Genomic DNA, 22,070 nt, shown 5'->3' with positions numbered 1-22,070 from the left:
CATTTGTCAATTCTTGTCTTGCTGAAACCTACGTATAGCTCAAGTACATCACCTAGACTGCACAGCATCTTGGACCTGTCCCACCTATTTCACATATTTTTACAAGAAATGAAATACGGTTGTCAGAAAACGGCGTCGAGTGACCTACAGCATTTAATGCTAGCTTGCAGTGAAACCATTTCCTCGTTGTTGGTGACTATGTAATTATGAATTCACAATTAAGCTTGAGTTCATGGGTGCTGATCATTTACAGCCACTGAAGTGAAGCTCAGAGCTCCTAAGTCACTGCTACGCAACAGATTTACATAACCTCCCTTAAAGGTACATGGTGTGCAGAGGCATCTCTTGGCAATCCTTGCCTGTAGCTACAGGAGAGCCACTCCTCTCTGTCACCTAGTAACTTTTTAATAGTCAACATCAACTCAGTTTCTGGGCTAGACTTTGATTTGTCAGTGTATGGAATACGGTACTTTTTAAAATGCTCTTTGGCTACAAAAACTAAATGGTGTAGTAGTCTCTACCAAGGACAACACTGTGTGGAAGTGTTTGAGCAGAAAAGAAATTATAGTAGTATATTCTGAACATAGCATGGAAATGGCTGAAGGTAAGATTACAACTGCAGACAAATCAGGCCAGCTCCTGGAAAAAAATTGGCAACTGAACTCGCTAGTAAGAGATGTGCTTCTGAAAAGTGATCTGGATAATGAAGGTATCATGGAGTACGCACTTAGACTGATGTCTTTAACAAAACAGCTGAGTAGATCTCTCAGCCAGCATCTGGAGAATGTTACGGCAAGTATTCAAGACACCTGGCAGTTGCTGAGTGCTTTGCACGACAAATACAAGGAATTGACTGCAAGTCCAGGCAAGTATGGAGGGACTTACCTGTAAGCAGAATGGACTGGGTATACTGGATGCTAAGTTCTACTGTGTGATCATACTGGGGGACCTTACTTTTGATTTTTTAGTATTTCAGTACTTGGTAATTTGTTAAACCAAATTCATATTTTGAGAATATCACACTGTTTTTTAGTCTATTACATAAGGTTCAATATGAGACTCATAATTCTTATGATGTGAGGAAAAAAAAATTAACAAAAAGGATTTTTTCAAAGTTTTATGTATATTATACTTCAGTGGGTTTATCTTGGCTAGACACTAGATGCCCACCCAGCAACTTACTCCCCTTCCTCAACAGGACAGGTGGAGAAAATAAGATGGGAAACCTCATGGGTCAATATAAATACAGGAAAATAACTTACCATTACCATCATGGACAAAATAGACTTGACTTAGGAAAAAAAAAATAATTTCATTTCTTTCCAATTGAAATAGATCTGGATAGTAAAAAACAAAAGGAAAAAAATCAAACCCCACCTTTCCCCCACCCCTCCTTTTTTTCCAGGCTCACCTTTGTTCCTTCGTTCCTACCTCCTCTAGCAGGGAAATGGGGCAGCAGTCAATCAATCCCTAACAGCTCTGCTCTGCCACTCACTCCTCACACTGTTTCATGCAGCACTGTGGATCCTTCCCACAGTTCCTGTCAGGAAAAGCTGGGCTCTCCACGAGCTGCAGTTCCTTCAGGGAATGCCTGCCTGCTCCAGTGAGGGTCTCCACAGGCTGCAGAGCAGATACCTGCTCCAGCCTGGTCTCTGTGGGCTGCAAGGGAACCTCTGCTCCATGCCTGGAGCACCTCCCCTTTCTTCTCCTCTGACTTTGGGTGTTCACAGGGCTGTTTCTCGCACTTTTTCCCTCAGTCCTCACTGTTCTTCGGTATTCTTTCCCTTTCTTAACTATCTGCTCACAGAGGCAGCACCAGCTTTGCTGACAGGCTCAAGTCAGTCCTGCAGGCAGTAGGACCATTGCGGAGCTGGCTGGAACCAGCTGTGTGCAGCGTGGGCATGTGCCACGGAGCCTGCCCCTGCAGCCCCCTGTGCCAGCACCCTCCCAGCAGACCCATATCGAGTCTACAGGCCTCTACAAGTAACAACATAGTTAAAAAGATGACAATAAAAGTGATAAAGACTGCTGCCATCTTAGTACAGAAAGCAAAGTGTTAGAAAAGAGATGGTGGTGGTGGTGGTAACTTAAAAGAAGGCTTATTTTGAGGTTAACCTTGTAACAGAATGCAAAAAGTCTCTTTTCTTGGGTAGTGTGAAGTTACAAGGCCATGTCTTTGCTTGGCTTTAAGCACTGCAGTATTAGAAAAGTCACATTCACAGTGCAGGAAAAGGCCATTGTTCTGAATGACCCCATTGTCTTCAAATTTGATTTTAGGGAAGCTTAAAGAGCTGTATGATTGGTTTTGGGGTTTTTTTTTTGTTTCTTTTTTTTTTTTTTTTTTTTTTCCAGAGAATGCAAAATTCAGGGAGGAAACAGGTTAATTTTGGTAGTTTTGCCGAAGCTTGAACGTTGCTTTATAGTGAAGCTGGGAAGTGGTCTTTTACAACCTCTTATGCAAATGAACCTATGTCATTTCCAGTCCTTTTGTTTCATATTTCTCAGTCCTGTTAAGCTATTTAGAAGTTCTTCTCACTATTGCAAAAGTGTCCCTGGCAAAACAGCAGTACCTTAGAATAAACTTACATTGTTTTTTGAACTACCAGTGGAAAAATATTTTAAAAATGTGATTGCTCCCCCCACAAACGTAGTCAAAATCCAATAACAAGCCATTTGGGAACTGGGAATTTATTACAAAGGAATAATTTTTAGACTAAATTCAACCAAAAAAAAAACCCCCAACCTTTATTCTGAACTGTACTCTTTGTAGGTTTAGATTAATCAGTTGCAAATAGGGATAAAAGTGAAGGGCCTGTCCAGATCGTATAACATGACACATTGATGAAACAGTATACTGTGTTTTCCTTCTGTGCAATTTTCTTATTTCTATTGACCCTCACTGGATTTAGCCTGCAAAACAAAGCTTTCCTGGATCTCATGCAGCAAACAGAAATAAAAAAGCAATTTTCCAAGGGGTTTGGAATATACATAACTAACGAAGACATGGGTCCAGTTTCAGAGATTGACAGTGTATGGTGAGGGGAGAGCTGAAAGTGATGCATCTGAAATCCTTGAAGGTAGTATCTGGAAGGATTCCTAAGAAAGGTGTTAGATAAAAAAAAATGAGGGATCACAAAATAGGTTAAAGATAAAACCTTACATGAATGGCACATAGTGATTGTGTGCTTTTTGTGCATCATTCTTCACCAAGTGTTTTCAGTTATATGCGCAAGCAACTTCCACCATTCCTATAATAGGTACAGATACAAACTGCTGAACTTCAGTATTATATATGTGCTGGTGTTTTGATATTATCCTCAATTCTCTGTAGCAAAAATTCAAAGCTGCTGAGCATGTTTAATATTGAGCCCATGCATGACAGCTTTGTTAAGACATCCATGTGTTAGAATCTTGTAGCATTCAATTTTAGGAAATATATATAATTATTGTTTAATTTTTAAGCTCTTCCTAAATGGATTTGACTATCATTTCCAAATTTCATGCTTTAGATTGATTGTCATTAAGCATTTAGCTGGTGTCTGATCATTAGAAAGGTGGTCATTAAAGTTGCCACAATAGTACTTTGACAAATACACAGTTGTACTTGGACAAGTACACAAAAATACTTGTCATTCAATTCAGTTCTTCAGAAATTGACTCAAATTGAATAGCAATAAATGCAAAAACACTAAATGAAAGCCAGGAAATAAATTGTGCTTCATGTATTGAATTGCACTACAGAATGAGGCAGAATTCATTAGGTACGTGTGTAAGAGCTTTCACATTTTTGGCTAGCTTGCTTAGCAAAATTCAATTGTTTACCTATTTTTTTGCCTTAGAGTACAATGGAATTGTAGATTATCTGCAGGAAGTGAAGGCTTATTTGATCAATACAGTCTCACATCTTCAAGTGGCAGAAAATAAACTTTATGCTGCTCACTGCAGAGAAGATGATTCTCAGATCCAGACTGCTCAAAATGCTTCTAGAGAAACAGTGCATTGTTCTGACGAAGCAACAGACTCTGTGCAAACATCTTCTAGTCCCAGTCAGCAACGCCAAAGAACTCCTTCCTTGAACAAGACGGAAAATCAAAATATTAATCAAATCCAGCCAAGTGAAATTGTAACAGTGGTAAAAGACATTGTTGCATCATTAGTTGAAAATATATCTGCTCAAGAACAGGACATTGGCAGTGAACCTCCAATGAAAAAAGAACACAGTGAACACAGACTACTAATGAGCTCTGTTACAGAGAAAAAAGAGTGCAGTGGAAAGGATAAACGTCATGGAGGTAGCTCCGTTACTGAAAAGTCGCCAGAACTGGCTTTTCAAGATGCTCATACGAGCAGCGGGGAAGGCATTCTATCTGGGACAGCGGAAGACATTTATGACAGAGCTGTCACAAAACCTCTTGAACAGGAAAAAAAGTCAGTAGTCAAAGACTCTTCAGAACAGGTCAAAAGTGAAGAACGTAGACTCACAAAGCAAATGGAAGGCAGTAAAATGGAAACAAATCATGAGATTTGTAGGAATGACCTAATTACCTTCACAGCTTCAGAACAAACATGTGATCTTACTGTTGTGAATCTTTCTATGAATGATTCAGAAGTACGGAAATCTAGGCAGTGGATGAGCAAAGAGTAAGCATGTATTCTTTTCAGAAACAGATGTACATAAATATTGCTTATTAGCACACTTACCAACATCTGTGGCCCAGAAACTCAATATGCATGTATTGAACAGCTGCTGGTCATGCACTTGATAGCAGTTTACAACTTAAGCATGCAATGAAGATCTTCCATTTGGTCTAAAGTAAACTGTAACTTTCTATTTGATTGCATTTTTTTTGACAGTGAGGGACTGAGTCACACCCAGTAAAGTCAGTAACTCCCAAACAGTTGGAAATCAGTAGGAAATTACCCCAATTAGTCAGTTTTATAATAATTTGTAAGCTGTTCTGAAACAAGCTCAACATAAGCATTTTCATGATTTTCCCATCTATTCATAAACATATATTTTTATGAATGATATGCTTATGCTAGTGTAGCACATCACTATAGTAAAGTATTTAATTAAAAATACAAGATGCAACCCCACCCAAAATACAAAGAATAATATTTTATATTCTTCTTCTGCAGATTTCTAGTGGAAGAGAGTGGTAAAAGTAAATGTGAAGTAGCTTGTTTTATTAAAGCCCCATCAACTGCTCTGGAGAATCTGAAGTGTAAGATAGTCAATGACACTAGTTCCTTGGTGGTGGATGATTCTGAGGAGCTGGTCAGCAATGTCATCAGTATTGAATGCTCTGATTATGAGAAAACAATCCCTTTCCCTATCAACATTGCAATCCCATTTACTTCATGCTTCAGAGGAAGTTATCGGGAGATTATGGTGAAGTTGACTGATGTGAACTTTCAATCACACTACTTAACTCCTATTTCTTTGGAGGGATACCAAGGAAAACATAAGGTTGGTAACCTCTCATCTACACATTGTAAAAACATCATTCCAGGTTCCCATTTAAGCCTCTGTGGAGTTAGACAAGTGAAGTTGTCATTATTAAGCCATATTGCCCACTACATGGGGTTAAACTGAGCTTTCGTTCCTAGTTTCTCAAGAACTAATTATCTTTGAAACCTAGTATTTAACAAGGTTGGGGTTTTTTTTCCACTTGTAATATTAAGGCTAGTTCTTGATCCCACAATACTAATGACTGAGTAATGATTCATGACTTTTTCAATTAAGTATAATATGATTCAGTATTTGTTAAAAGTAAAAACTTAAGGGGAATTATTTTGCATTCAGATCACAGGGAAGTAACAAAATTCTGCATGTATGAGTCCAAACTCCATCTCAAAGAAACATAGGATGGTTCTTTTTTCAAATGCAGAATTGCATTGGGACAGATTCATCACCCGGTTTACGAGCTTGTTTCATTTTATCCCAGTCATACCCTGGAATATTAATGACATCATATGATAACTAGAGATCATCAGATACCTGGGCACCCAAGTGGCAATAATATTAAGTTTATTTTCATTTCACACCTTACTCTGTGAATACTGTTGTCTTCTCAAAATGTTTATCTGCTGTGGAACACAGCTTCCTTTTCCTCCAGTGTACTCTAACTCCACATTTACTTTACACAGGAAACATTTGCGGAAGTGAAAATTTATCAGCTGGGTGTTTTTTCTGTGTTGTCATGCTTAAAGAAAGAAACATTTACTGTTCCAAAGGTAGGACTTTCACAAAAGCTGAGCATGGATTGTAGAATCTCTTTCTGTTACCATCCAGAAACATTCAGTTCTCCAGCACCCATGCAGTTAAAGGTGAGCTTGAAACATGCAATACTTGTTCCATAAGTCTGTTATCTGATCAGTTCTGAAGCAAGAATGCCAATAATGTTAAAGGGCAACCTGTTCCATTATTCAGTCTATGAAAAGTGGTTGCAGCTCCACATCCTGTGCACACAGCAAATGGTTTCCTGCCAGCTTTGTTTAAACCACATAATATCATCAGTAGTCAACAACATCTCTACCTCAAAAGAAAAACCACCTACCTTTCTTTGATACACTTCAGAAAATATAGTTGTTTTCAATAATGACATAAGCATCAACGCCAGACTTCAACTGCTTGGCCCAGTGTTCAAGCTAATGGAGCAATTTTTCTCACCTGACCTTCATTATTGGTACTAGGCGGTGCAACAGAAGGTTTTGTCACCTCTTAATCTTAGGCTGAGAATAATTTCAAAATTTTCTTCAGTTATACTGTGTTTCTCCCTTACTCCACAAAAACATCGATTCTAAGGTACGGAGAAGGTAAAATTAACAGTGAAAAAAAATACAGATTCAAAAAATCTTAGAAAATTATCAAAATCTGAGGAAGCCCAGGAGTTTCAAAACTTGAACTCCAAGCAGGAACAAAACAATCAAAATTTTTAAGTCAGCAAAGGTTCCAGTTTTTGATGACTCTAAAGCACTTGGTTATGCATTGTATAAAGTGTTGATACTTTTGTAGGGTTGTTCCTTGGGTTACAGAGAGGGGCTTAATGCTTCTGTGATAGTCTGATCCAATTCCAAAAGAGAAATCAAGTTGTAAAAGAACAAGCATGTATGAAAAGATTTATTAATTTAAAAACTATTGAACAATTGCTTTCCATATTTAGATTCAGCCAGTTGAACCATCATTGGTTTCAGCATTGAAAGCAAGATACGATATGTACCACTCAGTGGTATCCACTAGTGCACTGGTTTATGTCCAGCATCCTTCAGCCCAACCGTTCAACAGATCTGTCACTATTACTCTACCCTGTCCTCCAAACCCAGAAAAAAAGAGGCAAGATGAGACAGAACATGCAAGAGCCATTAGTGCCACAGTAAAACGGGTTGCTACAGTATGCCATCCTCGGTAAGAACAATTTCACTACAAATTTTCAAAACATCAAAATTAATTAATTTTACCAACTTCTGATTAAATTTTTTTGTATTAAAAATACATTAGTTCCTTAATAGTCTGCTATACTTAAGAAACAGTGTTAGAAACAGTAGAGCAAATCTGCACAATTCTCATGCTACAGCTTCACCAAGAAATTCACATAGCATTTGATGTATAGTCTTCAAATATGCTGACCACTATTTCTAGCAGGAGCCAGGATGAAAAATGACTGTATTTTCTTCAGCAAGAAACATTCGGCCACTTTCACCAGAACCAAACACTGAACACTGAGAATAATCATGTCTCAAAGCTGCTGTGATCATTTTACAAGTCGGTGGTTTGGCTACCCTGGCCTTTGAATTTTCTGATCTCTACTTCTACACATTCTAATGGCTACCTGAATCAAAACAATGGCACAATGGCTTGGAGTAGGTCAGTTTTGTGGTAACTGCTGCATTAGATAAAGTCCCAGATTTTCCCAAACCACTCACTACAAAGTTTCTAAATCTTAGGCCTTTTGTTTTTAAAAGTGTTAAAACATGGGGACTTCTAAAAATTTTGGTGGAAAAAAAGGCCAAAGCTGACCTCATCTGTTTTGAAAGTCAGCAAAATTAAAGATATTTTTACCATCTCGTGCAGGAAAAACAACGATCTGAACTTACCATTTGATTGTTGTCATTCCAGTTCTGCTACCATGGGCAACTCCAGGTTCAGGGAGGCTTAGTGGGATTTCTTGGTAGGGAACAGCTCTGTGGTGCCTCTGCTTTACATCATTAAAGACTTAGCTTAATCCTACTGTGCTAAACATTTACCTTTTTCAAAATTCATCTATATGCCAAGATTATGATTTTTTTTGGAAATAAGCACAGTACAGATGGAGAAGGCAGACAATGTTCTAGCCTTCCATTTCTGAAAAACTTCTCAGATTATGCTTTTAAGAGCTCCACGTTCAGGCTGGTCTCTTAGACTAGACATCCATCTTAATCACAAACTTCAGGTTTGGGAAGGTTGCCCACGTTAGTCTATAGGAGATTCAGATTTCATCTCCTGCACCAGAAGCATTTAATAGCATGGCAGCACCCTTGCAGCATCTGTCTGTTCTTAATGCCAGTCTAAAAGGCACTTCAGATTCACAATCAAAGCACATTCATGAAAAGACCATCACTCTATTGCTTATTTCTATACAAATTCCTTAGAAATGATGTCAATATTTTCCTCTTTGCATAGGCTGATGCTGTATGCTTGAGAAAAGCTTAGGCTGTCCTGTCTGAAGTATTTTCATTTTTTGATCGTACATAGGGTGTATGCTTGAGGTGAATGAGTTATTCACATCCAGTTTTAAAAAAAACTGAGAGGTGTGTGTAAGAGCTATGGACTTCTGTAAAAAAACACTTCATGTTTCATTTATTAGGATAAATTAGCCAGAGCATGTCATGCCATAGTTGCTTGATTCTGAGTGTGATATCAAAGTAATCACCTGATTTGAAGAGAAGATTCTTTTATTTTCTCTCTTGAAAGATATAGTGGATAGCAGTCACGTCTTATTTTCTAAAATCCTTTGGGATCATTGAACAATATTTACTTCTGGAAGAAAAGGTGGGTTGGTGTTCTTCCTCCCCAATACCTACTTCTAAAGAATCTAAATCTTGATGAATGGCTCAAAACCAATCCATAATAATTACCGTACATAATAGATTAAGCTAGGTTCATTTAGAAAGAAACCTGTCTTTTTTCCTTTCTTCCCTCTTTGTAGAGGATTGGGGAGTTGTGGGGCAGAGGCAGATCACTCTTAGCAATTGCATCACTTTACAGTTCCAGATGCAGATTTTTCAGCAAGGTGGGAAAAACACACGTAGTCATCAAGAAAAGCAGAAGGGAAAGCAGAGCTACAAATAAAAGTTAACTCTTTCTGAGGGATCTATTTTTCATTATATTTTTTCCTGTAATTCCTTGGCTTTCCAGGGCTGTGGGTGCTTCTGTGAGAAAAAATGGAGAGAATCCCAGTGATACTTTGAAATTATTAGGTCACAGAAACAAAGAAGAGGGGTGGAAGGTGTTCGATGATGTTATTGTCCAGAATGCACGGAATGGGCTCGTATCATTTGAACTAAATGAGCATTTAGAAAGGTAACGTATAAATAATTTAATACAATTTTATTTACTAAAATATTTACTTCCAAGAATATGGATCAATGGAAATCAGTAGAGTTAAGACATCATCCACTATTAATTATTAGCTTGCCAGCATCTCTTTCTTCCACTTTGCAGTATAAGTTTATTTAGTTATTACTCTTAACTACAGAAAATATAAATTTGTTTAAATATCTTTTCCTATAGACTGTACACAATGTAATATATACCAAACCTGAAAGACGAAATGCAGATATCAATCTTAATTTGAAAATGTGATTTAGCTAACTACAAAACCATAATATTTTTTGGAACTTACTAGGAAATATTCCTTTACTCTCATCTAAAATTCATGTTATTTGAATTAATTGATAGAGAGTCAATATACTCTACATTACAGAAACAGGCAAATTTCCATCCTTTCATATCTCGGAAATGAGAATAAAAAGGAGGTAGCAAAAGGTCTGTTGGAGACTGAGCCCTGTATTATTTTGCATAATAAACTGTTAGCAGTTGATAAAATTATTTCAGATAGAGCTATTTATTTTCTTGCTTTTTAATTTTTTTAATACAGCTTTGTGGTCATTCGCCTTTCGCTCCTCTTGGAAAACACATATCTTCTCCTCTTTGCTCAGGCTCTAGAAAAAGGTCTTTGTAGCACAATGGCTAATGTGATACTGTATCGGAAAAGAGAAAACCCATACAAAATAGTAGTTTTGCTATCTGCATCCAAAGAACTGGCCGGTGAACTTCAAAAACTCCATGAGGAGGGCTACTTTGGTCCCCCAGAACCTACGCAGCAGTTCCCATTAAGAGAAGGAGAGCAGGTTCATTTTAGATTTAGAGGAAATATTTTTGCTTCAGGTAAGCAATAATTCATGCAGGGGGGTGAACACTAACAATTACCTCAGCTATTCAGAAATACTGTATGGGAACATAAGTAGATTGTGGTTGATCACAGCACATTTAGTTATTTCAGTGTTTTATTTCTTGTAAATAAGCGCATAGAACTACATGGGAAACTGCTACAACTGAAAAATAAAATGTACTAGTTTAACAAGATCCCGAGCAACCTGCTTTAGGTGACCCTGCTTTGAACAAGGGGGTTCAACAAGATGATCTTCAGAGATCTCTTCCAACCTCTGCCATTCTGTGAAACTTGGTCCTCAGAAACAGCTGATATTTTATCTCTTATTTCAAAAGGGCAGGTTTCCGTCAATGGCTTTTTAACATAAAGAACATTTGATAGCAATTAAAAAGATTCCAGACAAAAAAGAAACACTCTGATATTTTATCTGTGCAATTTCACTTAAGGTGAGGAAGATCAAACATTGAAATCCAGGGCAAAATGTTTCTTTTTGTGAGTTGTACTATGAATTGAGGTGATGATAGAGTTGTTCTGCTGTTTCAATCAGCAGCCTCAAAAATTCCATGCAGTGGGTGCCGCCATTCAGGGATTTGCTTAAAGAGAAAAGAGGTAAGAAGCCTCAAAAACACTTTCACCCAAAATTATGTATAGACTATTCTGTCAGTTTTGGAAAGAACATGTAAGTATATATTTGGCTCTCTGAACATTTTTTACATAAAGTCTCCAACTGAAAATTTCATTTACCCTAAAGAAAGGATTATTCTTCAAAAAGAGAAGTCTCCAGCCCCCAAGGAATGCCTGCTCATATATGCAAAGGTAGCATATATAGATGTATCAATTAAAACGGAACTACAACTCCTAAAGTTGCACGTAAATCTCTGCCTCAATTAATTTTGTTGTTACAGATAGACACATATCCACCCTGAATAACCAGAAAGCATATACTTATAATTCTATTCACAACACCATTTTATTTTTATTTCTCTGTGTTACATACTTCATTCCCTTCAGTGTTCCTTACTTTTCAACTTGTAGCACAGCCTTCACTGCTTATTCCTTATGCCAACAATTCAGGGGCTTAGAAAAATCATGAAATTATAAAGACATTTGAACTACTGAAGCAGACTGGCAGGAATATTTGAACATCAGATGTTCAATGTAAAATAATAACAGTGATAAAGAACAGCTGAATTATGTGAATAACTATTTGACTCACCCTAATGAATTGCTTTAAATGCACACATCTAAATACTGTGTAATTTTTAAATTTTTTTTTATGGACTCCAGAGAATGGAAAAGATTTTGGAAAAGTCTACAGGCTAATTTTTCATTCACAAAGAAAACCCAGGCTGGAGCTTCAAATTAAAGAAGTGGATGAATTCGGTAACCACAGTTCACCTCATTACAAAGGAACAGCAGTGTTTTATAAAATTACCAGAGAGATGATAACCAAGAAATGGGAACAGCCATTGCTATATGGTGAATATCGACACCAATCTCCACTGTGTAAATTAGCACTAACATTACCAAAGGTGGGTTTCTCACTTGATAATGTTAGAGATCTTTTCCTTTTTCCCTTACCACATATTTATTAGGCAAGAGGATTTTGGTATGATTTAGGTCTTACAGATACACACGGATCTCTGATGGAGCAGTTCTGGTCCATCAGCAATGTACAAACATCTCAGAATTTCTCTTAGCAGGTGGGAGGGACCCTCATCAAGCATGAGGATGGAAAATAAATGTTTAGCAGAAGTTTTTCATCCTTTTGCTCTCCCTAAATAGTATGGCCCTAAGAAATTATGACTTAAGTTTCACAAGGTGTATATTTCCTGTATCGTTGTCTTGGGAATGCAGAATTGCAAAATGTAAAAGCGTTAGATGGTTCATGTAACTTTTCTTTCTCCTATCACTTGATTCTCCTATTATGCCTGATAAGGCTCCACAATACAGCCACATGGGCATTTATCTCCATCTCTGGTGAAAGCCATTGCTGCATAAATTAATCTTTAATATTCCTGCAATGAAATCTCATTGTAATCTTTTCAAAGTTGCCTAGGTATCAGCCCCCTATGTTGTACAGAATTCTGCCACTAGACTACTGCTATCAAATTTACATACATTTTAATATCAAAATATGTACCGTAACTCTTGGTCTAAATCTCCAGTGACAAGCAGTAGCATCTCTCTCTTTTTGATTTTAATTGACTTCACTCTTCCTTAAGCTGTCACCTGCAAATACATCTTTTATTTCATAAGCATACCTCTTGATTTCTCTCTCATCTCCATTCTCCCAAGTAAAAATTAAGAATAAGTAACAACTGCAGATCTTAAGAGGATATTTCTTTCGGTGACAATCTCTGCATAAAATATAAGGGTTTTTTTTTAAAATCACATGCTTTCAAACACTTTGCTTTTCCACAGGGTGAGCATTCCAAGTGCAGTATTCACAGAGAGGGAAATACAAACTCTTGAGGTCCAGTGAGATGATTTTAAAAAATATATATAAAAAAATCTGCAGCATACCCTAGGCATCAGCTAGTCCTCTTCCATCCACCTTCCTAGCTTCCATCCTGTTGTTCCACTTGATTTAATCTTACTCATAAGAAGAATAAGACTTAAATGATTGAACTACGTTTGTATTAAACCACAAAGGTACTTATCAAGTGTCTTAGATTTGGGTTGGTATATACGGTCTATTACTATACATGTTAGTCCTTAAATGTTCTATTCAGACTTTTCAGGACATAAATTTCTGACTACCCCTTTTCTTCTACTAAATTTAAGGCCACGTTCCCTCTTTTTTCAGTGAGGCTGAGATCTTGAAGTCTGGGAAGTCTGTATAAGTGTGTGAGGATATATATTATATGTGGGTACACAATAGCACCCAGCCTACTCATGAAAATGGAAATAAACGAAAGAGCTATATAACATGATTATTGCTGGTAAATTAGAAATCAAATCATACCCTAGGAACAAATAGTGATAGCCTTTGGGAATATTTTCTTTACATCTATTTTTTGATTAGTGGCTCTACTTTCATCTGAACCAGTTCAAGCATAGAGCACCTAAGTCTGATGCACAAAAGGTCTGCTTAGAGAGACAGAATTATTGTACCACTTCAGAAAAGAAGTGCCACAGTATCTTGCAAATTATTTTTCTTTTGCTTCTGGTAAATATATTTTAGGAGGTCCATTTCAAAGGAGTCAGAATCTTCATTAAATGCAAATATTAGGAAAAAAAGCAATCAAAATGCTTGAAAACATTTGCATGTTGATAACTTTTTCATGATGTGATTTGTATTTTCTAACATGGACTGAAATACTAATCTATAGAATGAAGAACAGCATCAAAATAAAATCTTCCCCTATGTTGCAAGTCTTCTTAGTACACAAAATGTTATATTTTGCTATAGTTGATGAACCCTACTTAATGATTTATCTTCCTTCCATGCAGTGTAATAATTTAAAATTGATAATACCTAAATTAAGGGGGTTTTAATAGAGAAGAAATATTCATTAATGATTTAGCTAGTTCAATTTTAATCTTTGTGAAGAATTATAAAACAGCAATGACGCTGATTATTAGACTTTCATGACTAATTAGTAAGTTAAATACAACATAGCTTACTATTGGTATATAAATACACAAGGCAAAAGGGAATTTCACCTACACTACTATCTAATGATATGTAACACTCATTAACACAAAATAATAACATTGTTCACTCTTTTGCTCTTCATACCTTCTTCTAGCCAAGTAAATAATGAATTCCATACTGAACAAACTCACAGAAATTTTAAAAACAAAAAAAATGTTCTTTTTCGGCTTGTTTGCTGGCTGAAAGATAAGAGAAAGTTAGGAAAAAGCAGCTGGTTTTCCCAAAGGAAGATGGTTACTAGCAAAGTCCTACACAGATCCACACTTAACATATTCATCAGAAATTTTTGAATAATTAAGTGAAATGTCATCAGAGTACTAAAGCTATCTGAAGAATCACAGAATATTGAACTAGAAAATAAACTAGGTAATTTAGGTTCAATAAGTGATTTTATACTGATAGACTCTAAATTGCCTATTGCCACTCAAAAAAAAAATAAAAATCTTAATTATGTTGTTTTCTGAAAACTTCCAGAGCATTCAGCAGAGAATAAAAATATAAGCAGAAACTTCCAAATTATTAGAGAAGAAAACTGAAAACAAGACTATGCCATATATCTATGAGGCACTCACATCATGACTGTACTCTTCAGTTGTGGCCACAGAACTCAGAAAGAGGATTTGAAAGAAAGGGAAAGAAAGGTATCAGAAGCACATAGTGGTTTCTAGGTGGAGAGACAGTACATTGATAATGCTTCAGGCAGTTCTGACAGAAGTGGAAATATCATATGCACATATTAATATTATAGAGAAACTGAAAAAGGGATTGTTATATCCCCTTTATCAGGATATAAGAACAATGATGTTGGTAAGCGCAGGTGTAACCAGTAATATAAAATAACGTACTTTTCACACATATAAATACTCAGAACATGAACTCATTTTCCCAGGATATTTGCAGCAGTTAAAAATGTGTTTGAGTTAGAAAAGAAATTGACTGAAAGGCAGAACCATCTATTAAACACAATGATTCAGATGCAATTAAATGACAGAGCAATGAAATGGAAATTCCAATTACTTAATGTATCTTATTGTATGTTCTAAAATTATTAACAGTGATGAAAGCACTGACAATAAAAATCAATATAACTTTTATCCTGGTTTTACTATCCATGATTTGGTCAATACACATGAATCAGATATATTTTCACATTTAGGTGAGCTTTCTAATGAATAAAAGAAATGGAAGGAAATAGTTAAAACTGGGTGACAAAACACAGTTAGGGAGACATTTACTGCCCTAATTATACAACTGCACTAGCCATTTGTGAAACGCAACTTCTATTTACCACTTCATTAAAGTACAAGTCTTGTGTTAGTGTTCATATAACATGAACAGAGACTGGCACTGTCCATAATTAGTCATATGCTGATGCTATTAATATATATTGCCAAAGCACCAAATACATCTGACTAAATTCACATGCATAGACACACACTCAAGTGATGATCCTTCAATTTTGCTAGTTTCTATCACATGTATACTGCTACAGTACAATGATTAAGCTGCCACAAATCTCTCAAGCATATCAAAACATGACTCTTAGCATTCATATCTGACCCATTGATAATTCTGGGTTGTTTATAGTATTGTGCACACTGACACAGCTGCTTGCAGAATTCCAGTTGTCACAGCACTCTCCAAACTACCAAGCTGCAACAAGGTTTTTTACCATATCATACCAGCATACTCTTCATATCAGTCTCTCTGCTGCCTTCTCCTCAACTCGCCTCATCCAGGGCATGTGTTCTCTTTTCTTCTGCTTCTTTTTCCCTCTGCTTCTTCCTCAGCTGCTCTCTCTTCATTGGCTCCCAACCGCTTAACCAGCCACAGCTGCACCTTATCTACATTGGCCAACCCACCACCCCTGAAGCCAACCCCCAGTTGTATATTATCAATGCTAATTAACCCAGCTGCATTCCTCTACACTTCCTTTTTTTTTTTTTAAGATTCCATACCTTATGTTTTTAACAGTCATTACAACCCTTTTACAAATAAATTTTTCATACAGTCCTCTATAACTCCTCTACAAATCCCCCCCCCTTTTTTTTTTCTTTTTAATATTTCATACCTCATGTTTTTTACCAACCATCACAAACTTTTTACAAATAAACTTTTCGTACAGTTTGGACAACTTGTCCCTGAATTCCTTCTTCACTTTTATCTTGGGCTTTTCAGCTTCTGCAGGTTGATCACCTTTCTTCGCACCTGGGATTTTGTTTTCTTCAGAGGGGGGGTGTGATGAACTTATAGTGCCTTGTCCTTTCACCTCTCAGGTCATACTGGACAGTAACCTGAGTGAACTTTCAGCAGCAGCAGATCTAGAATACAGTGCTAACATGTCATTCTGTGTACTGAAAAACTTCTTAACATCCTTGTGGTGGCCCATTTCTTCTTCAACTGGAGACACCTTCAATGAGCACATAAACAGTGGCAAGAATACCACCAGGCTGAGCAACAGCAGCAACAGTGGGAGCCATGCACTGCACCGCACTGCTCCCATGCCTTCCTCTGGCACGGCCATCGCCACTGTCTGGCCAGACCCGCTCTGGACCCACCACCACTGCGGGCTACTGCCACGTCTGGCCATGTACTCCACCACTATCACCCATTACCCTCAGTCTCTTAACTCCATAGCAGTCAGGCTTTCTTTTTTTTAACCCCAAAGGCTCACCTTTCCCGGTATCTGATCCAGATCCCCAGGCTCTTCCCACCTATCCCAACATGATCTGGATCACAGGCTATCCCCACCTGTCTCCGCTACATTGAGTCACTGCCATTACTGTTTCAAACATCCCCAGCACAGCCTCACTGCTGTCACCGCCCGTTACACTCAGTCTCATAATCTGAAGGACCTCACACAGGGCACCAATTGTCACTGCGCTCTCCAAACTAGCCAACTGCAACAAGGTCTTTTACCATCTCATACCAGCATACTCTTCATACCAGTCCCTCTGCTGCCTTCTCATCCCACCTCATTCAGGGCGTGTGTTCTCTCTTCTTTTGTTTCTCCCTCAACTGCTGTTCCTTCATTGGCTCTCAACCACTTTAACAGAACCAGCCACAGCTGCACCTTATCTACATCGGCCAACCCGCCACCCCTGAAGCCAACCCACAGCTGTATGTTAGCAATGTTAATTAACCCAGCTGCATTCCTCTACATCACAGTAAGATGCTCATGTCTTAATAGTTGACTCTAAGTTGTAGCATTGTTGATGGACTTCTCAGTTGCTCCCAGTATGCTGGGGGAAGCATTTAATATGGGAATAAAATCTCTAAAACAGCAGTAAATGTAGGGCAAGAACAGAAACAACTATTTATATTTCTACTATGCTGTTGAGTTAACAAATATCTTGTTTAGTTTAACCACGTTAACAGATTAGTTTTAGTACACACGAGGTCAGACACTCAGTGTTGCCAGTAACAATAGAAATTTTCTTAGCAAAATAAAATTGTTGGTGCTTTTTTGGCCTTCCCCCCCCCCCCCCCCCCCCCCCCGGTAAAGTTAGAACCATCCACGAATCCACAATGTCTGGTTTTGGCTGTGACAAAACACATTGAATCTTTTTAAGGCAACCATTCTGACTACATTTTCACTTTTTCCTGTAAAATTGCCACCTAAATTTCCCTTGAATTGTGGAGAGAAAACAGTAACAATGTAGATTATAAACACTTTTTATATGTACGTGTCCACGTTATCCACTCTCTTACAAATATATTTCTGACAGTGGTCAAAGCAGTGTTTGTTTACGTTGTATGTAACCTTTCACATCAGGTTTTAGTTTAAATATGACTTGTACAGAAGTAAGCTGATCTTCACTAATGATTCCTATTTGTGGAATTTTCATTTCCTTAGCATTGGAAAACACCGGCTGGTCAAATCTGTTATTTTCAACACAAGTTAAATACAGTGAATTAGGTTATGATGTCAAGTATGTGTGTGCGTATCAGTAATATTTCTACTGATTTCAAAGCAGTTGTATTGATATGAAACTGCGTTAAAGAGTTTAAAAGGTTAATTTCTCCTTTTCTGCCTATCCTGTTTGATATGCTACTAGAGTCTGGTCATGTCTGAGAGGTCCATTTGACAGGGCACCGCAGTATTACTGCCTGAAATCAGAATGCTTTGCAAAAAGAGATTGTTGTAATACATACAAGCATTATCAAATTACTATTTTACTGAAGCTTTATGTCTAGTGACTGTCTAACAGCAAAATAGCATGTGATCCTCTGCTTCAGAAAGTCAGTCGCTTGGCTAATTGAAGCACCTTCCAGACTAGAAAACTGCTTTGACTGCTGAGTATTTTACTTATGCTGTGAACAAGAACAGTAGGACCACACGCCAGTGTAGCTGAACCATGGGTGAATTTAGTGCTTCACCAGAGATATTTGATATTTCAAGGCCGATTTAATGTTTTAGATCTAATGCATTTTATATTATTACACTATTTCTAGACAATACTCATTTTCAATTCTTACCATTTTTTACTACTATTTTAGCATTAAGTACCATAAAGTCGTTCAGATTAAAGTCAATGCATGGGTAATAGAGTTCATCTAGAATAACTTTGAAAATCTCATACAGACCTTTGAGGAGCTAAATTCTCATTAATGAATGAAAATAAATTTAAATATAAATGCATAATCAAACGAAGCCAAACAAATCTGTCTGGGAAGGAAAATAATGCCCCCTTGTGGAAAAGCTTTATATTCCCTTTATTTCGAGGGATTTTTTTAGCCGTGTTATGCTATCTTCACACTAGGGCGGGCCCAGTGACAGGATTGCTGCATAAGCACTTAAGACGAGGCACATTCAGCTCTCAAGATGAGCACAGGATGGTTCTGCACTGCCAAGCAGTGTGTGTGTGCATCCTGTGCACACTGAGACCCTCTACCAAGATGTACAGGCCTGATGAAAAGGTGTTCAGTTCACAGGTGAATAAGAAACAGTTATGATTATATCGATCTTTTGGATGTGTAGCTCAGTACATATGAAATACTCCAAATACTGAACAATATATAAAGTCTGTGTTATAAAACTATTTAAGATAAGCTCAGCAAGGCTCTGGCAAACTATGCCCAGCAGGAAAAGGAGAATAATTTATCCAGTCAGAGTTTCATGCTTTTAATTCGTAAATGGAAAATAGAAGCTCAGTGAATAAACCTGGAGCAAGCCTCACAGAGAAAGCTGTGCATAAACAGCCATAAACATGAATGTGCATGAGGAAAGTAACATGGCCACTAAAAGAGGACAATTACAACTTTTAACAAAAAGAATTGCTGAATGTCAGATTAATCTCTTCTTGTGCTCAGTGCTTATGGAAGTAATTTCTTATTCTATGTGGAGTAGGAAACAACAGTAAAGCCCACAAGAATTTTCTCTTTCTCAGTCATAGGGAAAAAGGACAAAGTATTTTGAATATTTATATTATATATCCATATATTATATGGATTATTATATTTAACAATCCAGTGCCTAGAGGAAGAAATAGGAAAAATTCTGTACTTTCTAATGGAGCTTGTCTTTTGAATTCTGATCTTTAGTGATTTTTAATTAGAAGTTGAAATATGTAAAATGAATAATTATGGCTATAAACAGTAAGATTTCAAGACCTAACAAAAACTACTGTATACCTAGAAAGTCTCATTTTTCCTGAAACAGTACGATATGCACACAATTATAGTAACAACACAGAGACAGCAAGGCAAAGTTAATGCAGTATTCAAAATTAGAATCCACTTCATATACAGGGATTCCATACAGATTTTCTGTATGCTCACATTTATACACCAGTCATGACATAATGCTACTGATCAAACATTTGTAAAATTGCATAAATTATAAGCATTTTAATAAAAGATTAAATAAACATCCATTTGGTATAAAGAGACTTAGTTTCATTATTTTAATAACTGTATACTGATTTATGCCTGCTGATGGTGTTAATTGGTTTTCAATAATGACACAAATCTGCTATGTAGGAAGAACCAATCTCAAATGCTGATTTACTGCAATCCACTCCCATATCCTATGCCTCATCCCTTACTCATTTAGTAATTTTGCTTTCCTCAACACAATATCTTTGATAGCAAGAAAAGTTGATCAACCGTCCAAGAAGCACAAAAAGAATTTCTTCTGATTCACCAGGTAAGAACACATACCTAAAATATAAATAAAAATTATAGTTATATTTGCTATTATTTTTTTTTAAATGCCAAGATACGTTTCAGCTGTAACTGACATTTTTAAATGCCATATTCAAGAACCAAAGTAGTTAATGTGTTAAAAGGTATTCAAGGAAAAAAGAAAGTGATCTGCTCACTGGGAAATTCAAATAAAGATAATATGGTGGTGGGGTGCTTGAACAACATATAATTTTCTGTATAAGAGATTCAGTTCATACTGGAAAGCTTCAGTATAAGTGATTTATCAGTTATAGGAATTGCCCAAACCCTTTTATTTTATTGCTAGCTTTTCCCATGCAGTTCCAAAAGTTATAGATTATTGCTGAATCTGTTCTTGACTTAATTGACTTCATGTTGTGGTGCAGTTACCAAAAATTGAATTAGAAACAAGAAGAGATGGTATTTCCATTAAAGTTAAAAAAAACCCAAACAAACAACAAAACATAATTAGTTGGGGTGTTCACTCACTAAACCTTCAGCTTTAGAAAGCTTTGCAAAAGAAAGAAAGAATTACATAGCAGAAGAATAATGTTCTTAATTTATTTATTTTTACCTTTCAGAGGCCATATGGGACAACTTGCTATATTGGCTTGCAGAAGAACTTGCAGAAGATAATACATCATTGCTTGCTTTGTGCTTACCTGTTCGGCGGAGCGTACTTCAGCTTGTTAGGCTGAAGTGCCCTGATAATTTAACACACCAGATCTATGAGCTGCTCTGCTGCTGGAAAAAGACCCTTCCAAGGTCAGCTGATAAACAGCAGCTCCTGTCTCACTATTTGCGGAAGAGTGGCAGAAGTGATCTTTCAGAAGAACTTAGGTTTAAGTGGCAAAATAAAGTGTTCACTTGACAGAATCACTGGCAACTAACAGCCCAGTTTATCTTCTTTCCTGTTGAAAGGTGTGAATATTTCTGTGATATCTTTGGATGCACAAGTGACAGTGATACCAGTCAGAGATAAACCTGCTTATTTCATGTGTTACTTTGCAACTCCAAAGTATAACAGCAATGTCCTTGCTTGGTAAAAGTAAACATTTCTTCTGTGGAAAAATGAGACATTGAAAATACAGGTATGAAGAATTATAGACTGGTCTGCATATGAAGATCTAATCTGTTTCCAGAATTTACCAGGTTATGTTGCCTTACTTTAATCTATCATGGTCATGGGTTTTTTTCAGGTTACCATTAAATTTGGAAAAACGAGTATTTCTTCATGTAAGTTTTAAAATGTATTGCTTTGAAATTTTTTTCGTTATACCGAGTTCTTATATTGAGGGTACAGATAATAAACCAGATGTATTTGTGCCATTCCTTAGCCATGTGTTTTAACATCTAAACATTAGTTTCTTTCCAGAATGCCAAGTTTGACCAACCTAACTTTTTGAAGTCAGAGCAATAGCAGGTTTGGACTTTTATAACTGTGTTTCTGCTGAGATAATATGCTAATTTGCAGTCTTCTGTTACTTGCTGCTACATTGCAATTCACCGCATACAACACACCCAGAATTTCTCTAAGTACTTAACTTTGACTTTTCTGTTAAAGGCCCAAAGTAGCTGGCAAGAGCTAGTGAATCACAGTTCTGGGAGAAAGCTGACTGCTTGGTATTTACATACATAACTATCAATTTGTGATTACGCAGCTGTCACATCCATGCAATTTCCCTCATGCTCCAACAATGTGCAATAGATGAAGCTCTTTCATCAAGTCCACCTGTACATAGTTATTTTTTACTGTTATTCTTCTGGATTCAATGAACCAATTATTTTCCCCTTTCACACACACACCCACA

General features: G+C 36.9%; 1 protein-coding gene across 1 annotated transcript; it reads left to right on the top strand.

Annotated features, from left to right (window-relative positions):
- The first annotated feature begins 588 nt into the window (after window positions 1–588).
- On the top strand, window positions 589–21,130 carry DTHD1 (death domain containing 1). Its single transcript, XM_040582334.1, has 10 exons — window positions 589–865; window positions 3,840–4,641; window positions 5,140–5,470; window positions 6,151–6,330; window positions 7,167–7,408; window positions 9,398–9,562; window positions 10,140–10,429; window positions 11,721–11,965; window positions 20,185–20,242; window positions 20,841–21,130. The coding sequence occupies exons 1-10, from the start codon at window positions 589–591 to the stop codon at window positions 21,128–21,130; spliced, it is 2,880 nt and encodes a 959-aa protein (XP_040438268.1).
- Window positions 21,131–22,070: the final 940 nt, after the last annotated feature.

Source organism: Falco naumanni, chromosome 1, assembly GCF_017639655.2.
Source record: "Falco naumanni isolate bFalNau1 chromosome 1, bFalNau1.pat, whole genome shotgun sequence".
NCBI classification, from domain to species: Eukaryota; Metazoa; Chordata; class Aves; order Falconiformes; family Falconidae; genus Falco; species Falco naumanni.
Note: the sequence above shows the minus strand (reverse complement) of the source record. Positions and strands in the feature narration are given on the sequence as shown.